This window comes from Prinia subflava, chromosome 10 (assembly GCF_021018805.1).
Source record: "Prinia subflava isolate CZ2003 ecotype Zambia chromosome 10, Cam_Psub_1.2, whole genome shotgun sequence".
NCBI classification, from domain to species: Eukaryota; Metazoa; Chordata; class Aves; order Passeriformes; family Cisticolidae; genus Prinia; species Prinia subflava.
The window spans coordinates 4659071-4678168 of NC_086256.1; the positions used below are offsets into that span (position 1 = coordinate 4659071).

At 38.5% G+C, this 19098-nt stretch overlaps 1 protein-coding gene across 3 annotated transcripts in view; it reads left to right on the forward strand.

The window, feature by feature from the left end:
- Positions 1 to 19098, forward strand: part of USP24 (ubiquitin specific peptidase 24) — a 61061-nt gene that overhangs the window by 17643 nt on the left and 24320 nt on the right. For 2 of the 3 annotated variants that reach the window (XM_063407012.1, XM_063407013.1), the window contains exons 8-32: positions 1388 to 1453; positions 2264 to 2338; positions 3099 to 3257; positions 4363 to 4477; positions 4986 to 5089; positions 6241 to 6348; positions 6820 to 6915; positions 7017 to 7178; positions 8416 to 8460; positions 9031 to 9138; positions 9748 to 9897; positions 10567 to 10698; positions 11198 to 11309; positions 11555 to 11631; positions 12490 to 12630; positions 12785 to 12838; positions 13016 to 13131; positions 13830 to 13896; positions 14055 to 14165; positions 14533 to 14631; positions 14711 to 14881; positions 15491 to 15576; positions 15720 to 15813; positions 16069 to 16224; positions 18529 to 18626. In XM_063407012.1, the coding sequence (XP_063263082.1) occupies positions 1388 to 1453; positions 2264 to 2338; positions 3099 to 3257; positions 4363 to 4477; positions 4986 to 5089; positions 6241 to 6348; positions 6820 to 6915; positions 7017 to 7178; positions 8416 to 8460; positions 9031 to 9138; positions 9748 to 9897; positions 10567 to 10698; positions 11198 to 11309; positions 11555 to 11631; positions 12490 to 12630; positions 12785 to 12838; positions 13016 to 13131; positions 13830 to 13896; positions 14055 to 14165; positions 14533 to 14631; positions 14711 to 14881; positions 15491 to 15576; positions 15720 to 15813; positions 16069 to 16224; positions 18529 to 18626 (2702 nt within the window). The remainder of the gene's footprint in view (positions 1 to 1387; positions 1454 to 2263; positions 2339 to 3098; positions 3258 to 4362; positions 4478 to 4985; positions 5090 to 6240; positions 6349 to 6819; positions 6916 to 7016; positions 7179 to 8415; positions 8461 to 9030; positions 9139 to 9747; positions 9898 to 10566; positions 10699 to 11197; positions 11310 to 11554; positions 11632 to 12489; positions 12631 to 12784; positions 12839 to 13015; positions 13132 to 13829; positions 13897 to 14054; positions 14166 to 14532; positions 14632 to 14710; positions 14882 to 15490; positions 15577 to 15719; positions 15814 to 16068; positions 16225 to 18528; positions 18627 to 19098) is intronic. The other variant, XM_063407014.1, reaches the window with a different exon arrangement.

Here is a 19098-nt window from a genome sequence, read left to right on the forward strand (position 1 = left end):
ACAGAGCCCTGGAGAAGTGCTGTCAGGCTGGAGGTCAAATGAGGCTGTACATAAGAATTCTGACTGAAGAGCAATTAAGACTTCACAGAAAAGAGGAGAAATTAGTCTACCTTTCTGCTAGCATTCAGCCTTCTGGTTAGACATCAATCAAAGTAGTTTGATTGTATGTTCACCAGTATGTCCCTGGTTTTCTGTTTACTGCACCCATAGCTGCATTTAGCTGCAAGTGAATTGACTTCTGTCACTTATTACAGAAATCACTGTTTAAGGAAAAAAATCCTTAGGAAGACAGACAGTGTCTAATCCTAAATAACTTTTCAAGAGTAGTGTCTTAAAACTGACTGGTTCAACAGAGCTAAACTATTTTTGGTGTGAAGTCTAACTTGGTTAGTTTTAGCTTCCTAACCTATATTCAGGAGACTTCCAATTCTTTCAAGCCTTGGAGAATGAGGAGGCTAAAGGGAAACTGTGTCATCTGGAACCTTGTCCCCCAGTGTGAAATCAGTCTGCTTTCAGTGACATGCCACTTGGAAGGAATTCAACTTCTTTTCTTGGGATATTGGTATTTTCTGCTTTATCTGGAGATAGGTTCATATGTGAGCTTGACAGAAGAATAAGGAAAACCTTGATTTACATGCCAGTTCTGTAATAGAAACTTTGATTTGGCTTTGTTTAATGATTAATAACTGCTTGCTTAGGAAGGAAATCTGGGTCAGCATCACTTCATTTCGGCCTTGGGTTGCACTGCTGCACCCTCAGTTCCACAATTCTTGATCCAGTGTGAAAAGAAACTGATTTTGATATTATTTATTGGCAAACAAATGCTTTTATACATTTATTTCTTGACAATAGCTACCACTTTAAAATCATGCATTGAAGAGATCTTGACATGTATGTGACACATTTACAAAAGCTTTCTCCCACGTATTGCTTTGGGAAAGAAATTTGCCATATGGCTTTAACCTTAAATTTTGCATTCACACTTCTGATTGCTGTAGAGAGCAAGCAAAATGTGATATGTTCCTTTCCGTCTGTTTATTTCTGTGACTGAGACAGGATCCGTCAGAGAACACTGAGCAGAGTGATGAGAGGACCAAGCTCAGTGAAAACTGGGAAGGCATTTTTTATTTCAGACAAAAATATGTAACACATACTGTATGTCATATATAATATATAGCACATACTCTACTGTGTGCCATAGAGTAAATCTTTCTTAAACCATGTGTTGTTGTAAAAGACTTGCACGCCAAAACCAATCATAGCAAATGACTGGAAATATATTATATAAATAATACTTGCTCACCTTCATTTGCCTTTTAAGCTATAGATTGCTAACTATGAAGAAATTCTTAAATATGCACCTAAATACTTTCTGTCTTTCTTTCAGGCAATCTCTGCATTAGTTCAACCATTTGGAGTTTGTGCAGAATATCTTAACTCTTCTGTAGTACAGGTAAAATGTCTTTGTTATGACTTGTAAGAGGACTGAAAATTAATTTCCAATTGTGTTGGTGTGAAACTGGTGACTAATTTGAAAAGCTTTCAAAGCTCACGTTGCAGAAAGTACAAGAACCATTTTGAGCATCCTGAAGTGATGAATAAAGGGCTCAGACAATATTCAGATTCATTTTCCAAGCAATCATCTGTAGTCATGTATCTACATCTGCAGCAGTGAGCAGCTTTACCACTGCCATTAGGAAGTTTCTGCAGTAGAAACCATGTGGGAAAAGAATCCAGCCTGAAGGATGGATTTTGCTCTTAGTTTTTGACTTTCTGGCTGAGATCAAGCACATGGATATAAGAGTTTACACTGCAAAAATTGTGGTACAGGAAAAAAAATTCACCAGGATCTCTTTGTATGTGCAAGCATACTCCAGGCTTCCCTCCTGCCCTCACCACCAAAAACTGTTGATTTAAGTAACTGAAAGACTTTATTTGAAGAGGATGTAGTTTAGAAGCCCCTGGGAGTAAGAGAGGCACATGCACCTGGTAGCTGATGTGTTTTTAGAGGGCAAGCAGTCTGTTTCTTTTTGCAAACCTGCATGACAGTGGTCTGAAATGGGTTCTTACTCTAATAGTTTGTTTCTTCCTGGACATAGCTACCAGGATAGTTTTATCTTTGTTGTAGATGTTGCTTTATCTCTAAGATAATGGTGAGCTTTCAGCTAAGTATTTCCTTTTGCTGCAGCCACTTCTTTCGAGTAATTCAATTGATTTCGGGAACCATTAAAATGATTGTCATGCCTTTTCTCACATTCTTTAGCCCATGCTGGATCCAGTCATTCATAAAATGATTAAATATGTACAGAATGTAGAAGAGAAGGACTTGAAAGACAAGGTAATGTTTAACATATTAAATATTTAGGAAGAACTTCCTGCCTGTCTTGGAAATGCTGTCAATGTAAACTAGAACAATAGCTTTCTTCTCACTGGCAAGAATACAGCCTGTTCTAATTCTGACTAAATGACATAATAAAAATGCATTTACCCAATTCCATTCAATACCCTTTTCAGTAAATACCTGGTTTATGACCCTTTTAAAAATATTTTGCCACTGTTGCTATCAAATTTTTGGTTTTGTTGGTCCCCTTGTGCAGCATGCTGAATGCTCACTTCTCTGACTCAAAGATATTTAGTGTCTTGCAGCCTGTTAAATTCATATTCCTGCTGCATCAGCTGTTTGCTTCTGAGAATTTGGTAGTAAAATGTCTGTGTAACTTGTGGCTACTTCCTGCATTACCCTGAATTTGACATTCAGTTCCATTAAATTGTGTTGGCATTTTACTTGGTTATTAATTGTTAATTTTAAACAAGAAAGTATTCATAGGTTGTTGAACCAAAGGACAGCAATTTACTGTACCAAATCTGAAACTTTAACCAAAGGTTTCATTATCTTAAAATTTCTACTGTACAAGTAATACTTTCAGATATACCAGGTATTATGTTTTGATTAAACAATCTCTGTTTGGTCACTAAACCTACTCTTTGTGAGTCACTGACGCCTGTAGCAGAATAACAAAAATACAATGCCAAAAAATACAACAACAAAAATACCAATGCCTCTGTTTGTCCCTTTTTTGTTGTTTTGTTTCAACCAGAGACTGGTGAGCATCCCTGAGCTCTTGTCTGGGATCAAGCTGCTGTGTATGCGCTTCCAGCCCGACCTGGTCACGGCGGTCGATGACTTAAGGCTGGACATCCTGCTGCGCATGCTGAAATCCCCCCACTTCAGTGCAAAAATGAATTCCCTCAAAGAAGTAGGTTGGCTTTTTGTCTGTCTGTCTGTCTGTGTGTGTGTGTGTGTGTGCAGAGCATGTGTTTAGGTGGGATGAGTTGTTAATAAGCCACTAAAACCACAGCCTTAAGAAAAGAGATGGCGCAACATCTCCTTGCAAGTTATGTTGCCTTAGCAAAAGCTCGGTTCAAAAGAAACACCAAACAAGTTAATATAGCAGGAGTTGTTTATAGTATTAGTAGCCACTGCAAGGCCTCCCAGTTAGATACGGTTTGAGAAGTGCACTATTCTAAGAAATGCAATTTTAGATGGATTTATAAGCAGTGGTCTATGCTATGCATTGAATATTCATTCTGGGATAATCCTGAGTGTGCTGTGGTATATCCCATTTTTCTCCTTTCACTGAGAGTCCCAAATGGGACTTAAACCTATATTGATGTCTTAGTCCGCTCATATCAGGTCATTGCACTACATAATTGTAGTGTTTTATATTGTCTTTTTTATTACAGTTGTATGTGGACACTGTAGTGTTTCAGAGTCCAGCTTTTCTGCTTTTTGCCTTCTCTGTTTATGAGAATATTGAGATGTTAAACCTCATTGCTGTTTGTTCTTAATCATAAATGCTGTGTATCCGTGGTGAATTTATAAAAGTGCAGCTTTTGAAGATTTTAGAAGAAATGTTCTCTTTCTCCCTCGAGTGAGAAGCCTGTATCAGTTCAGTATTGGATAAAAAGTAGGACACTGATTTGAGTGGAACAAGCAGAAGCCTGAGATAACCTACTTCTGGCATATCTGTAGAAAAATACCTGGCAGCACAGGCCAGCTTTTCTGTGTCAGACTGAGAATAAGATTCTGCTGCATCAGAGACTGATGACATGGTGTTTCTGGTTAGAAATTTGCCTTTAAACAGCTTATTAAAAAACAAAACCAAAAAATTAAAAAACCAACACTGTGCGAAAAACAACTGACCCAAAAATCCCAAACACCTTCTGTACTCAAAATATTTCAGGATTCACACTTCAGCTTCATCATGAGCCTTTTTGAATAGATTTCACTCTGTATGTGTGTGTGTGTGTACGATGCAGGTGAGAATTTTTTGTTAAAATCTTATATTTTGCAATTTTTAGGTAACGAAATTAATAGAAGACAGCACTGTGTCCAAGTCAGTGAAGAATGCCATAGACACAGACCGACTGCTGAATTGGCTGGTGGAGAATTCAGTCCTGTCCATTGCTCTGGAAGGTAAGAACTCTCACAAAGCCTTTTGGCACATGCTTTGAATGACTTAAATTTAAAAATCTCATCTCTCCCTTTCAATACATTCTAATGAGCACTATTAACCAAAGAGTTCAAGGTTTTTGTTGTCTCCAAAATAAAGTAAAATCCTGCAAATTCTGTAACTATCGTCCAGTCCTCTGTTTGACATCTGTGCAGATGTCTTCTGCTGTACCTGGGGTTTTTTACTCTCAGTTTGTATATTGTTAGCCTCTAAAAAAGAGAGAAAAGAGGTATTTTTCTCCCCAAGTAGTAACATTCTGTAGGTGTGCTATCAGATGTATGAAGCAAAACAAAATAAAAATGGAAACAGCCTTGTTCTTTTTCTTTATACTGATACTTGTCTGTAACAGGAAAGAAAGACATTCCAAATGAAGATAGCTTTGTTCTCTTTTAAAAGAATTAGTTCTTTTATATTAATGTATCTAATAGTGTTTGAAATATATTCATTGGGTTGCCTTTCTTTGTTTCACAGGTAATATAGACCAAGCACAATACTGTGATCGTATAAAGGGAATTATTGAACTGCTGGGCAGTAAATTATCTTTAGATGAGCTTACTAAAATTTGGAGAATTCAGGTAAGCTATCAAGACTAGGCAGGTGCTTTTAGACTGTCTTACAAAAGCAAACATTCTACTGAAGGGATTTTTTTAAAATAATCTATCCATCTCTATTGCAATGTGGAGGTGTTGAGATTTTAACAGTGTAATTAATGCAAAGTCTTCCTTCTACTTCTTCCTTTACCGTGTAAAATCAATTGTTCTGGAAATTTCTTGTATCACAGCTGTTAAATCCTGTGATGAAGTTCAGTCCTTTGCAACAAGTGTTAAGGGACTGCAAAAGTATTTGACTTGGCATAAGAGGATGTCAGCCTGAAAGAGGTGACAAGAATATTTATCTAGACCAAACTAGGATATTAATGTTTGTGGTTGGAGGTATGGATTTAAAGTCAGAGTGTGCCTTTGAAGAGAGTGGGCTCCAACTGTATGAATTTTCATTTACCTTCCTGTATAGACATATAATTGGCTGACAAGTCATCTTTTGGCCTTCACTTTAAGGGTATTCAATTTATTACTGTGTTGGGAAGGTGATTTGAGTGCTTCTGCAAATGACACATGGAAACTTTGACAAGAAACTAATCTTCCACTGCAGGAAATGGTTTTCTTCTCTGTGCAAATGTTGGTATTTTAGACTAAACTCATTGACCACTGTCAGCTCTGCAGTTTGTGTGGCATGGTAGCAAGTCTTTAATGCTTAGCAGAGCTGAAATGTGATTCTAGCTCCCTCACTTTTATTCTTTAATAAAAAGCCATACTTCCTCCCCCTCTCTGGCTGTTGTTACCATGGTGCTCCCATCCATGTGGGAGGAGATTTTGTATTGCTCATTTTTGAGTAAAGCCTGGGAGAGTTTCAAAGATTCAACACCTCACACGTGAACCTCACCAAGCAATAGAAAAGGTGATGTTTGTACTGCTGCCACTGCAGCAGCTTGAAGCTGCTGTAATGATGGCAGACTTGTAGTTTCCTGCTTTAGAATTACTTCCAAAGACCTCTCAGCCAGGGAAATGAGGAGCACAGAGAGTTTACTCTGAACTTGTGTTTCTACCATGTCAAAAGCTGCTATTCTCCCTCATCAGTGTGAATAGGAGGATAATAATGCTTACATGAAGGTTTTTCTCTGGCTTGTTTGGGTTAAAGTCCTACCTTCTTGTGTTCTCCCTCTTTTCAGTCGGGACAATCCTCCACTGTGATTGAGAACATACATACCATTATTGCTGCAGCTGCTGTGAAGTTTAGCTCTGATCAGCTCAATCATTTATTTGTTTTAATCCAAAAGGTAAGTTTTCACATGAATTTACATTCCTTAGGAAGAGAATTGATGAGATGTACTTGTGCATCCAGCCTACTGAAAGGCAAGTACCTTGAATACATTGTATTTTCTATATAAATGTAAAATTTGCTATTAAAAAACACTTTTACTACTAACAAGGTTTTATGTTAACTCAGAAGCCTAATCTGCTACTGTATTACTAATTTACTTGGATTTTCAGTACATTAGGTAGCCAGTCCTAAGGGACTTAAAGTGAGATTTTATTATGATATTTAATCCCAATAGTATTTAAAAAGAGTTGAGCAAATTAGTGCTGTAATTTCCAGCAATAAGAATAAGGAAATACTTATGGCAGAAAGATACTTGTTTGTATTTTGATTTTCCTGCAGTAAAGCAATTGTGGATTATATTTTTGTGTATACTTGATGTGTAACAGCCTGACAGAGGTGCTCTAACACTGAGTTCTTTGCTGTCCAGAGCTGGGAGACAGAGAGTGACCGAGTGAGGCAGAAGCTGCTGAGCCTCATTGGGCGCATTGGCAGAGAAGCACGAGTGGAAACCACCACTGGCAAGGCAAGTGGATGGTTTTCCTTTGGATTTTTGATTTATTAAATGTAGACTTGCTAGCCTGTGTACTTCCTAGGTCCTGACTGTCCTCACCCTTCTTCCTCCAGGTTCTGGAGGTACTTTGGGAGCTGGCTCACCTTCCAACATTACCGTGTAGTCTGATCCAGCAGGCCTTGGAGGAACACCTGACAATCCTCAGTGATGCTTATGCAGTGAAAGAGGCAATTAAAAGGAGCTACATCATCAAATGCATAGAGGATATTAAGAGGGTTGGTTTATTATTTTATCTTTTCCAAAATGAAAATCTTACCTAGCCTCGATGTTGCCCTTTTCTTTCAAGATGCACAAATTGTGTGTCCCATCTGTAAGTTCTTACCTTGGGGAGTCCTCGAGAGGGGTAGGCTTTGTGTGAGCCACTTTGTTGATCATGAGACTCAAAGTAAGTCTCTTGCCTTTGTTTTAAGCAAATTTTCAGCACAAGGAGTGATCAGTTTATGGGAAACTACCAGGATGGGCCCAAGGTTAGAATTTGCAAATGGAACCACTGTAAAGGTATGTCAGTATTTTAACTGTCCCTTTCATGTGAAAGCCTAGATTAGTTTTTTTTGAGTAAAGCATGTGTTCTGGCATGACTGTTCAGTCTCAAAATGCAAATTGATATTTCAATCGTAGTAGTTTTGTATTTTAATAAAATACTTAACTCCTTTCCTGTAACATAAAGAAGCCATTCCCAAAGCTGCCTGTACTGTTTCCTGGCAGCAGCAGAGATGTGCATGGCTTAAAAGACTGCATATATTCTCTCCTGCACTGTTCACATAGCAGGCAGTTTTTCTTGAAGCCTGCAGGAATGCTCCTGTCCTCTTTTTTTTTCAGCCTGAAGTATGCTGTAAATAAGGAAAAAGGCTTGTACTGGTTTTGTTCATTTCTTTCATGATAACTTAGGTTTTGTCTATATTGCAGCATCTGTAGAGGATTTTAGATGTTTAGGAGGTATAGTATGTTGGTTCTTGATATTCTGTGTGTATCACACAGACACACTTCACTGTGTGTTCATGAATATGAATTTCAAATCTTGGGTACTCAATGTCTGCGAAAGTTGTAGGTTTTTTTCCTTTGGATCTTCTCTTATGCTTTCCTAATCTCATTCCTTTTAATTACATTCTGGCAAGGGCTTTTGCAGAGGTGCTGCAGTGGGAAACACTAACAAAAGCTGTAATTGTAAACTAGAGGGGATTGGGGTAAGCATACAGCAGACTTCTAAAATACATGGTGTTCTTATTTCCCTTCATTAGGGAAATGAAGACATAAACTGGGAGGGAATGGAATGTTAAGGCAGCTTTCTCAAATTTGTGAGGGAGCGTTCAGTGGAGAGCTCTCTGTTGTGGGCAGGTTCCTTCAGCCTCTCTGAGTGTGTAGGTGGTGTTTGGGTGTTGTCAGTATTTAAACCAGACATCACTTCTCTGAACAAGCAACCTCAGTACTGGTCTGTGTGGTCAAACTTTACAGAAAATGAAGCCTCCCAGAAAAGTGATGAGCAGTTCTAAAAATGAGGTAGGAGGGTTATTCTTTGTAGGATCTCTTTCAAAATGCAGCTTAAGTATCCTTTGCTTCCTATCAGGGAGCTGCTTGCAGCATCAATCAGAAATTTCTTGTCTCTTAAACCTCAATAGTATTTGAAATTCTTTCTTCTGTTGCTCTTGCTTTAGCAGTAAGTAACATCATTTGACTGCATTTGCCCTTTTATGCCCTTTCAGATCTGCTTCATCTCCCATAAATTGAGGAAGGTGGTGGTTATCATCTCTCCCTGGTGCAACTGAGTTCTTTTTGACTACTTAATTTGCATGTTCTCTAGCAAGGAGCTGGTACTTTGGGCTTAATAATAGGGATAGCAAAATGGCATATGTGTGTATCAAGGGACTTCTTACAGAAAGTGAAGAAGGGCATTTAGAGTGTTTGAAAAGGGAGCAGGAGAAGTAACTGAGGCCAGCAGAGGTGGTAGCTGTTGTTTTGAAACAACAGCATTAACAGATGTCAGTAGGCTCCCAGGAGTCTGAGAGGAAAGTTAAGCTGTTGTTGAGCATGTACCACATGTGTAATTGTTTTTACCTTTCCTGCTACCAGTCGTCCCAGCACAATAATCCTCAGTTTGTGTGGGTGGTGCCAGCCTTGCGTCAGCTCCACGAAATCACGCGTTCATTTATTAAGCAAACTTACCAAAAACAAGACAAGGTAAGGCTATATGCTGACAAGAGTTTTGAAGCTTTTGTTGTGTCTATGTAGCTCTGCCAAATGTGGAAGTTTGAATTTAGAAAAATAAAATAAATTAGCTAATAAACAATTTTAAAAGTAGTTTAGTGATGTAGCATAAACAAACTGTTGGAGTAGAGTTGCTGTGCTGTCCCTTTGTGAGTGTGTGGATGTATAAATCTGTTTGCTGTAAAATAATTTATTTTATTCTCAGCTTTTTGTAGAATAATTAACAAGCATGTTTGTGTTAAGAAATGAACAATGGCTAATGTTTAGACCAATTGCTTTGTAATTGAATTGACATTGACTCTTGGAAAACAAACTGAACTGCCAGCAATGGTGTGTGCTGTAGAGTGGCTGTGTGGAGGTGTGGGGCTTTGCAATCTGCAGCACTTGTGTTTCAGCACATGCTGAAAACACCAACATCAGGGGGGTTGGGTGTTTGGAAGGGGAGCAGCTGACTCTGAGGGATTAACATGACACCTTCTGGTGAGAGCTGTGTGTCTGCAGAAGAGCAATTTGCTTGTATGCACATCCCTCTTTAACTATTAAATTAAAAGCATCTTTTCTCTCTTTTATTTTATTGCCAAGAGCATTATCCAAGATTTAAAGAAGAACTTTGAGATCGTGAAGCTGGTGACAGGCAGCCTGATCTCCTGCCACCGTTTGGCTGCATCTGTGGCAGGCCCAGGAGGGCTGGTGGGAGCAACCCTGGTGGATGGCCGCTACACTTACCGGGAGGTACCCAACTCCTTTGCCTTGGTGTTCCATCTTTGAAATCCACTGCTGAATAATGACTCCAGTTTTTATTTATAGTTCTACTACTTCTCTAGGAAGGCTTGTTGTACTCTTGTTATTATAGAGGAAAGCTGTGTAAACATTACACAAAATTACACACAAGTTCCTTGGCAAAATCTTTAGCTGGTGAAGAGTAGATCTCCCCATCCTAGGTTCTGTTGTTGCCAAGCCTGTGCAGCTTCCAGCTTCTTCACCAGCTTCAGTTCCTGCTAGAGGTGATAGCCTTGAATGTCTTGTGAAGCTCTTAATACCTGCAACAGATTTGCTAATTAGCACATGGCAGCCACACACACAAATAACAGTTTGTTGCTGATGCCTTGATCATTATTTTTTCCACGCTAGTTTTGAAAAATAGTGTCAAATAATATCACCACCAGCAAAATAAGAGCAAATCCAAGGGGACTTCAGTGTTTGTTTTTAGAAAGGTAGCCATGAAGTATGTTTAAAATAGAAATAAATCTCACAAACAGTTTCTGTTCCCAGGCTTTTCAAAGTGTACTGTTGTTCGACAACTAAATTTGCAAAAAGAAAAATTAAAGAAATAGAATGCTCAGAGTTCTTGTTTCAGAAAGAAAAGTCTTAAGCTTGAGTTTTTGTTTTCCTCTTTCTCAGTATTTGGAGGCACATCTAAAATTTTTGGCATTTTTTCTGCAAGAAGCCACCCTTTATTTGGGCTGGAATCGTGCCAGGGAGATCTGGGAATGCCTTGTAACTGGCCAAGATGTTTGTGAGTTGGATCGAGAGGTAAGAAAAACCTGAAAAGTTGGTTTCTGTGGTTGCAGAAAGAATTTGAATGGATCGTGAGCAGCATGTGTGTTTGTTGAGACATGTGGAGTGTGAGTAGCAAACACAAACCAGTCATGCATTCTGTGCTTTGTGTAGGCTACAGCAGCCGCTGTTAGGAGTTCACTTATGGCCAGAATGCTCTTTTAACATTAAATTTCACTGGAAGTGGGACACTTCCAGTGGGGAGATTGGTTGGAGATGCTGGTTTGAAAATGAGGTTGGTGCAGACACAGGAGAGATTCAGCATTATTTGGGTGTAAAATGACTATGAAGTACCCTAAAGCTGCAATGCAGCCTCTGTAACGTGAGCTTACCAGGAGATGAGATTTGGAACTGAGTTTTGTAGATAAAACTTCTGCAAGATGAGTTACTGTGGTATCTGATATAGTTTGCTGTATAAAACTAAAATATTTCATGTGACAGTGGGGTAAAAATGATGTCTGCCTTTCATTCACAGATGTGCTTTGAGTGGTTTACAAAAGGACAGCACGATCTGGAGAGTGATGTGCAGCAACAGCTCTTCAAAGAGAAAATACTTAAACTGGAATCATATGAAATTACTATGAATGGTAAGAAAATTGATTTGGTGAGCAGATTTGGGGTTGAAATACATAACCAGAAATTTGCTTCCTAAGCCTTCAAATCAAACATCTAACCACTTCTATAAATCAGTGTAACAAAGGGGTCAATCATTTTGAGCTTTATTAGTTATAGAGGGAAAAAATTATCTCCTGTATTTGATTACTTTACTTTTTAAACAAAGAAACTAAGCCTGAGCATCATAAAAAGCCTGCACCTTTCTTTTCATTTTCAGGTTTTAGTTTATTTAAGACATTCTTTGAAAATGTGAACCTGTGTGACCATCGATTGAAGAGGCAAGGAACTCAGCTGGTGAGTTTGTTCTGGAAAGTTTATTCCTGTGTCCTCTTAGGGACAGGAGGAAGTGAGACAAAGATTGTGCAGCAGCTGTTGGACATGGTCATGTTTGTGTTAATGACCTGATTGTCCTCGTAGCATTAACACTGTTAAATTCTGAAGCTAAAACTGACAATTTCAACAGTTAAATTCAGTAGTTGGCAGCTGGAAGCTGGCTTGTAGCTTGTAAGACTTTGCAGGAGGAATGGTTGAATTATTTTTTTAAATAATCATGAATTCTAGTGTGCAATTTTTTCTTCTCCCTAGCAGGGAAAGTCTTTTTTTAAATTATTGTTTTATTTTTCTTCTTTGAGTGGGAATTAGACTTATCATATTTAAATTCTAACCTACTGTAATTTTTAACTCTGATCCTTCAGTGGTTTTGTTAAATTAATGGTTATATGTTAAGTAGTTTTCCATAGGCATTTTAGATCTTTATCACAGAGAACCTACTGCAAATGCAGAATTTTTTGCCAAGTATCATAGCAGGTTTTGTGTTGATTTATCGCGTGGTTAGTTATCATGTTGACTTTTTTGAAACAAATTCCATTCTAGATTAAATTTCTCCATGCTTTTCAATTTTTTTAATTTTTCAGTTGGCTTGACTGAGATTGTTTGGAACTTGTTTATCCACCAGTAATTTTTTTTTCTTGTATAAATAAGCAAATGTGCAGCAGTTGGTTTAACTTTGCACTGTGCCAAAGCTTGGCAGCATGTTGGAAAATTCTTAAGTTTTAATCAAAAGGTGTTTTTCCAACAGTTTTGTCCCTGTGGTTCAACTCACTGTTGGGTAAGAAATCCAGTCGTGTTTTACTGTTGTTTTTTCTTGTGTAGAGCGTAGAAAAACTGGAATTAATAGGAATGGATTTCATTTGGAAGATTGCAATGGAGTCACCAGATGAAGAAATTGCCAATGAAGCTATTCAACTGATAATAAATTACAGCTATATTAATCTAACTCCCAGATTGAAAAAGGTAGGCATATATTTGAATACAAGTGTGCTTTGACATTCATAAATTGTTGATACTCTGCATGTTCAGCTGTGTGATTTGTTGGGTTCTGTCAGTTTATGAGTAATGCCCATGATTTTAGAGTAAGTTCTAATTAATTTGTCCATTTTATCTTTAGGATTCAGTATCACTGCACAAGAAATTCATTGCTGATTGCTACACACGATTAGAGGTAAAGGACAAATTTTAATTATTCTCATGCCTACATCCTTTTGGTTCTGTGTCTTACAATAAGAATACTTGTCTATGATAATTCCACTTAAAGAAAAAAACCCTTTCCACAAATATTTTTTGTCCTTTGAGCTTTCCAGGACCTCCTGACTGTCCCTTGCTTTGCTCTGTGTTGCAGGCAGCCAGCTCTGCCCTCGGCGGTCCAACATTAACACACGCAGTCACAAGAGCTACAAAAATGCTCACAGCAACTGCCATGCCTACAGTGGCAACATCAGTTCAGTCTCCTTACAGGTAGGCCAGCCTCTCAAGGAATAAATATGACAGCAGGCATTTGCTCCCAGCTGCTTCATACAAGATTTTGAGTGCTAATTAAAATTTTTGGTTGTTGGTTGTTGTACATTCTGGTGGTTCCTCTTTGGAATATTCCAATTGCTATACAATAGGAGTTCCAGAGATTTTGAAAAACCTGTGTTTAAAAAAAAAAGCAACAAGGAAAGAAAGAAAACCAAAGCCAAATAGACATTAAAAAAACCCCAAAACAACGAATCAAAACCAAAAATACCACCCTGCCTCCAGCCCCTCAAAACCAGCCAACCAAACCAAAACAAAAAACCTCACAGGTTATTACCAGCCTATTAATCATGTAATATTTCTGAGGCAGTGGGATTTAGGTGTGGTTCTTCTTAAATTAAGAGAGAAAAGGTTGTTTTTTCAACCTCAAGCCTAATTTAGTCATACCTGAATATGTGTAACTTAAATATAGGAGTATAGGGTGGGACCTTTAGAAACATGAATCTTCCTCTGAAGCTGGCAGCATCTCAAGCAGTACAACGTGAGCCTCTTGGCCTGTTTTCCTAGTTCATTTCTGCTGAAATAACTCCAAGTTTAAGGAGGTACCTTCAAAACCACACAATTCATGGTAGTTACCCGTGGGCGTTGGAAATTAATGTGCGAGACAAGTTACTCTTGTTTTTAATGTTTATCTTTAGGTCAACTAAACTTGTAATAATTGAGAGGCTGCTGCTGTTGGCAGAGCGTTACGTGATAACAATAGAGGTAAGATGTCATTTCCTACTAGACAAGGCTAAGAACACATTTCCAGTTTTGTTAAAAGCAGTAAAAGTTATTTAAACATGCAACCCTACTTAGCCACCATCACAGAAATGTTTTTATTTTCAAGAGGGATATTTACTGACATCCTTCTCTTCCTGTAGGACCTTTACTCTGTTCCCCGAACTATTCTACCTCATGGTGCCTCTTTCCATGGACATCTTTTAACCCTTAATGTTACATATGAGTCTACCAAAGATACCTTCACCATAGAGGTAGGTGTGCCCAGCTTGTGTGTGCCATGGACTTTCCACTCCTGGTGGGTTTTATGCCTGGGCTGAATAGGGGAAGATGGTTATAAAGACTCCAGTCAACTTGAAAACTCTTCTTGAAAATGTTAAAAATATGTATATGGAAGTGTCTGTGGACCAAATGTATTTTGATCATTAAATTCCAGGATGGGAAAAATAAGTTTTTAGCTCACTGTGGGTGTTGGAGCATTTCAGTGCTGTCCTATCCTGTCACTCTTGTGAACAATACTTTTGCCACCCTATGCAAGAAGACTCTTTGGGAAAATTTTAATTTCTCTTGGCATTTGCTGCTCGAGCAGACTTACTGAAGCAGTGTTGTTTAATTTCACAGGCTCATAGCAATGAAACTGTAGGAAGTGTCAGGTGGAAGATAGCAAAGATGTTGAATTCACCTGTGGAAAATATACAGATATTTGCCAATGACAGCCTGGTATGTTAACTACAAAGAATTCCCATTCTTTATGAAACTGAGTCTTTTCCAGAACTAAACAATAAATATTTTCTTGCAGCTAACAGTAAACAAAGATCAGAAACTGCTCCATCAGCTGGGCTTCTCTGATGAACAAATCCTTACAGTAAAAACATCGGGAAGTGGGACTCCATCAGGGAGCTCTGCAGATTCCTCAGCCAGTTCCAGCAACAGCAGCAGTGTATTCAGTTCATCCTATGCAATGGAACAGGTACAGTATAATAGGACCTGAAGCCTTCCCTCAGATTTTTTTGAATCAAGGATAAATAGGGGAGAGAGCAGGAGCTCCAGTTAGATCATCCAATCTTTAGTAATCTGATTTTGCTTTCAAACTGCAATTGAAACAAATCATCTAAATGCACAGCTGCCTTGTGCATGCAGGTTGGACTTTATAATCTGTACTCTATCACTTATGGTAGCCTGCTTGGTGTTTATTCATCTCTACAGCGTCTTTTAAGCAAATAGGACCCATCTGTTTTAATTTTGAGACTGTGTATTTGTTATGGGTAGAGATTTCCATATTTTCACTACTAATAAAGCTACAGTATCAAAGTAAACTAAGAAGCATCAACTGGCATGTTCAGATCACTCCTGGTCTGCTTTGTATTTTGCTTGTCATAACAGCTGACTGCAAAAATTGGCTGTTAAAAGGGAAATGGAATAATGTAAAAATTTAAATGTTGTCTCAGCCTAGAAAGTAGCTGGGATTTCTGTGGGTCAGGTTGGCATCTAGGCCATTTGCTTCAGTGAAGAGCTCTGTTAAATTTACGTGTAACAGAGAAGGGAGAAAAAGACTTTTGTATTTCTGCTTCATTCTCAGGAAAAATCCCTCCCTGGAGTCGTCATGGCTCTTGTGTGTAATGTGTTTGACATGCTTTACCAGCTTGCCAACCTGGAGGAGCCAAGGTAAGCAGATTAAATGGTTACTAAATCTTAAAGAATTGCTCAGAGTGCCCAGTTTGAATGCTGACTCCACCGTGGGCAGGCATCCACCAGGCCAGTGTGGCTGAGCCCTTGTTTTGTGCATGTAACTTCTGATTTCTTTTCAGGATAACACTGAGAGTGAGGAAGCTTCTGCTGCTGATTCCCACTGACCCAGCTATTCAGGAGGCTCTTGATCAGCTTGATTCCCTAGGAAGGAAGGTATGGATTAAATAATTGATCATGGTGAGCTACACAAACAGGATTTTACTACCAATTCCCGAAAGTCAGGTTATTATACACAGAGGGTTTGAAACTACAGCAAAATAATGTTCATCTTAAGTCAATGTTCATTATTGACTTATTCCCAAGCAGCCAGAGGTGAGAGGATTATTAGGGGATTGTAGGAATTGTATTCTCAATTACAGCAAAACACAGGAGTCTCAAAATATTTCTTCTGTGCCTTTTTCCTCCTAGAAAACACTGCTTTCAGAATCCAGTTCTCAGTCCTCAAAATCCCCATCCTTGTCTTCAAAACACCAACATCAGCCCAGTGCCAGTTCAATACTAGAAAGTCTTTTCAGATCTTTTGCTCCAGGCATGTCCACGTTCAGAGTGCTCTACAATTTAGAGGTAAGAAAACAAATTTGCTTCTTTCTGTGTTTCTGAGCAGCGAGAGTGAAGTATTTCTAGGGTTTTTGGGCAGGAGTCCACTGTGATGGGGTCATTATGAAAAATGCAAATATTGTGACACAGTCTGCTTTTTTGCATGTGGTAAATTTTACTCAGAATGAAAGGGACAGAAAGTTCCCTTTCAGAGACTTTACTGAGAAATCAGGCCCCTCTTTGTGTTATTTACAAGGTGGAAGAGGTGTTTTGAAGTAACTGGAGAGGAGCAAAGAAACGTTGAATTCTTACTGTTTAGATAAAATTCCTGCTCAAATCTCTAGATCTCTGAATATGCAATTTTTAATGTGTGTATATATAAAAAAACATATATTAAAAAAGTTTGCCCTTAAAAATTAATGGGAGCTATTTTAAGTTGAATTGGTTTTGCTTGATTAGATTTGTCAGAAACTTCTGTGCTGTATAAGTCTCCCATTTTCTATCTAAAGAGGAGTGGTTTTACAAAGCATTCAGCTGGGAAGAATTTTCCAAACTATCCAAACATGCAGGGCTTTTACCAAGAGTCCTCTGGCCTGTTTTGGCTGCACAGGTAGAGTGGAATATGTAGAACTTTGTTTACCCCTAAGCATTCTCCTAAATTCATGAGCCAAAATACTGGATTAAGCCCTGTAAAGATTCTTTCCTGGAGTTCAGTGGATGGATTTTAATGATTTCAGGAGTTCACCTGGTGTTGGTAGGACACAGTAACCTGCACACTAAAAGCTGGACACTGTTTAGTTCTCCTTGCAGGTCCCACTGTTTGTAAGGACCCATGATAAATGTGACTTGAACAACTTGAGATTGGAGGACCAATTGCCAACTGCTTCCAGAACATCAGACAAAATTATTCTCTTTCCTTCATGCTGAGTTCCAAGATTACTGTAGGAATTTCCTCGTGCTTGCTTCCCTTTAGGTTTCCACAGTCTAATGTTAGCTCTTCATCTTCCTACACTGTCATCACACTCCTGCCTTAGGATTCCCCCTTTTCTGTACAGCTGGAGTGAAAGATACTTGATTATGTCTTCAGAATATGTTGACAAGTTCTACAACTCGAAGCAAATGGTTTAGGGAGTCTTGTTGAGCTGACAGGTTATATTGCAGTAGGATGGGACAGTAATCTGCTTTTTCTGTGCCAGAGAAAATAATAAAAGCAGATAAAAAATTGCTTGCTTTTCTGGCAAGGGATGAGAAGTAATAAATTGGATTAGATGTGTAGATCATATGAGTGGATTTGTTCCTCAGCCCTAGTCAAGCCACTTGCAAGATGGTTTCTCTCAGGAAAAGGAATATCTGCTTTTTTATCCTCTCAACTGGTGATCTGGTGAAAAGATGGGAGCCAGTCTGAACTGCTTTCTGGAAAAAAATGTGCACAGGAAATTTGCAGAACATATGAAAGAGATGAAAATTGAATGTTGCAGATGTCCAGGGGGTGATAAGATTTCATGCCTGGAACTCTGTAAAACATTCTTCTGATCTGTGACCCTGGAAGAGATGTATTTTGTTTGCAGCATTGTTGGCTGTACATGCCAAGGAGACTTTTGAAGAAAGTAAATAATATCTGTGGGGTTTTCTGAGATTTTGAGAGGGGCCAGGGTTTGTTTGGTTGATGGTTTTGGGGTTTTTGTGGGGAGTTTTTTGTGGGGAGTTTTTTGGTGGGTTTGAGTGTTGGAGTTTTCATATGTGAAGTGAAACTGATTATAAATATAAATGAGAACTGACCCACAGAGACCACAGATTTTCTTCCAGCCTTGTTTCTGAGTGTATTTGCACTCTGAAGTTTTAGTGCTGATTTAAAACAGGAGGGATGATAGAGTGGTGATGTTCATAATGCCTCTAGAATTACCTGAGCCATCTTTTACAAAGCAACACCAGAATAATAGTTGTACAATTATATTTCAGAAGGTGTCAATCAATAAATAAGCCATCTATAGTGTTTTATGGGATACTGTGAGTTGAAAATCCAAAACCAAGAATTTGGGCTCCTAAGAAGATGACATTCCATGTACTCCATCTGTTCCCTTAACATGTAACCTGCAGTGAGAACAAAATGCCCTTTGGTTCAGAATAAACATCTGTAGTTGCCATAGTTGTGCTAAATATTTGAGATTTATTGGATGTATGAGATTTCTTTTACTGACTACAGTTTTCTGTAAGGGTATTATTAATTGCTTCATCTAGTGGATTTTTTTTGTTACACTTTCAAACTTCAACAGGTAAAGAACACCAAGAGGGCTGTTAGTTTACATCTGCTTATTTATTTATTTATTGTAGGTGCTGAGCTCCAAGCTGATGCCAACTGCAGATGATGAAATGGCAAGAAACTGTGCCAAGTCTTTCTGTGAAAACTTCCTCAGAGCAGGAGGTTTGAGGTTAGATTTCAAAACCTTGACTCAATTTGTAGCACTTCATTTAGTTTGCAGTTGTGGTTTCCTATTTCCACAGTAGCACACTAATACACCTGTCAGCTTCTTTTTCACTGAAAAAAATCCACCCAGGGCTGTCTTACCACTGTCCAGTAGCTGTCATATTTAACAGAGCACATGTTGTTAAACCTCAAAATCAAGTTAGGCACAAATAAGCTTGTGAAGGGTAACTTGTACTAAAGCAGTTGATATTTGGATAGTTTTGTGACATTTAAGTCACAAAAATTCAAATTTGCAGGTATTTGCAGGTATGTACATTGCACTCTTCTGTGTAGACACCAGTGGACATTTTAAGCAGTCAAGGTATAGCTCATGCAGTGGGAACCAAATAAAATTTGTAATTACAGTCTTGAAAATTCAGACTCTTCAGATAGGAGTTGAGTCACAGTGTGAGTGGTTTGGAGGACCTGACAATACT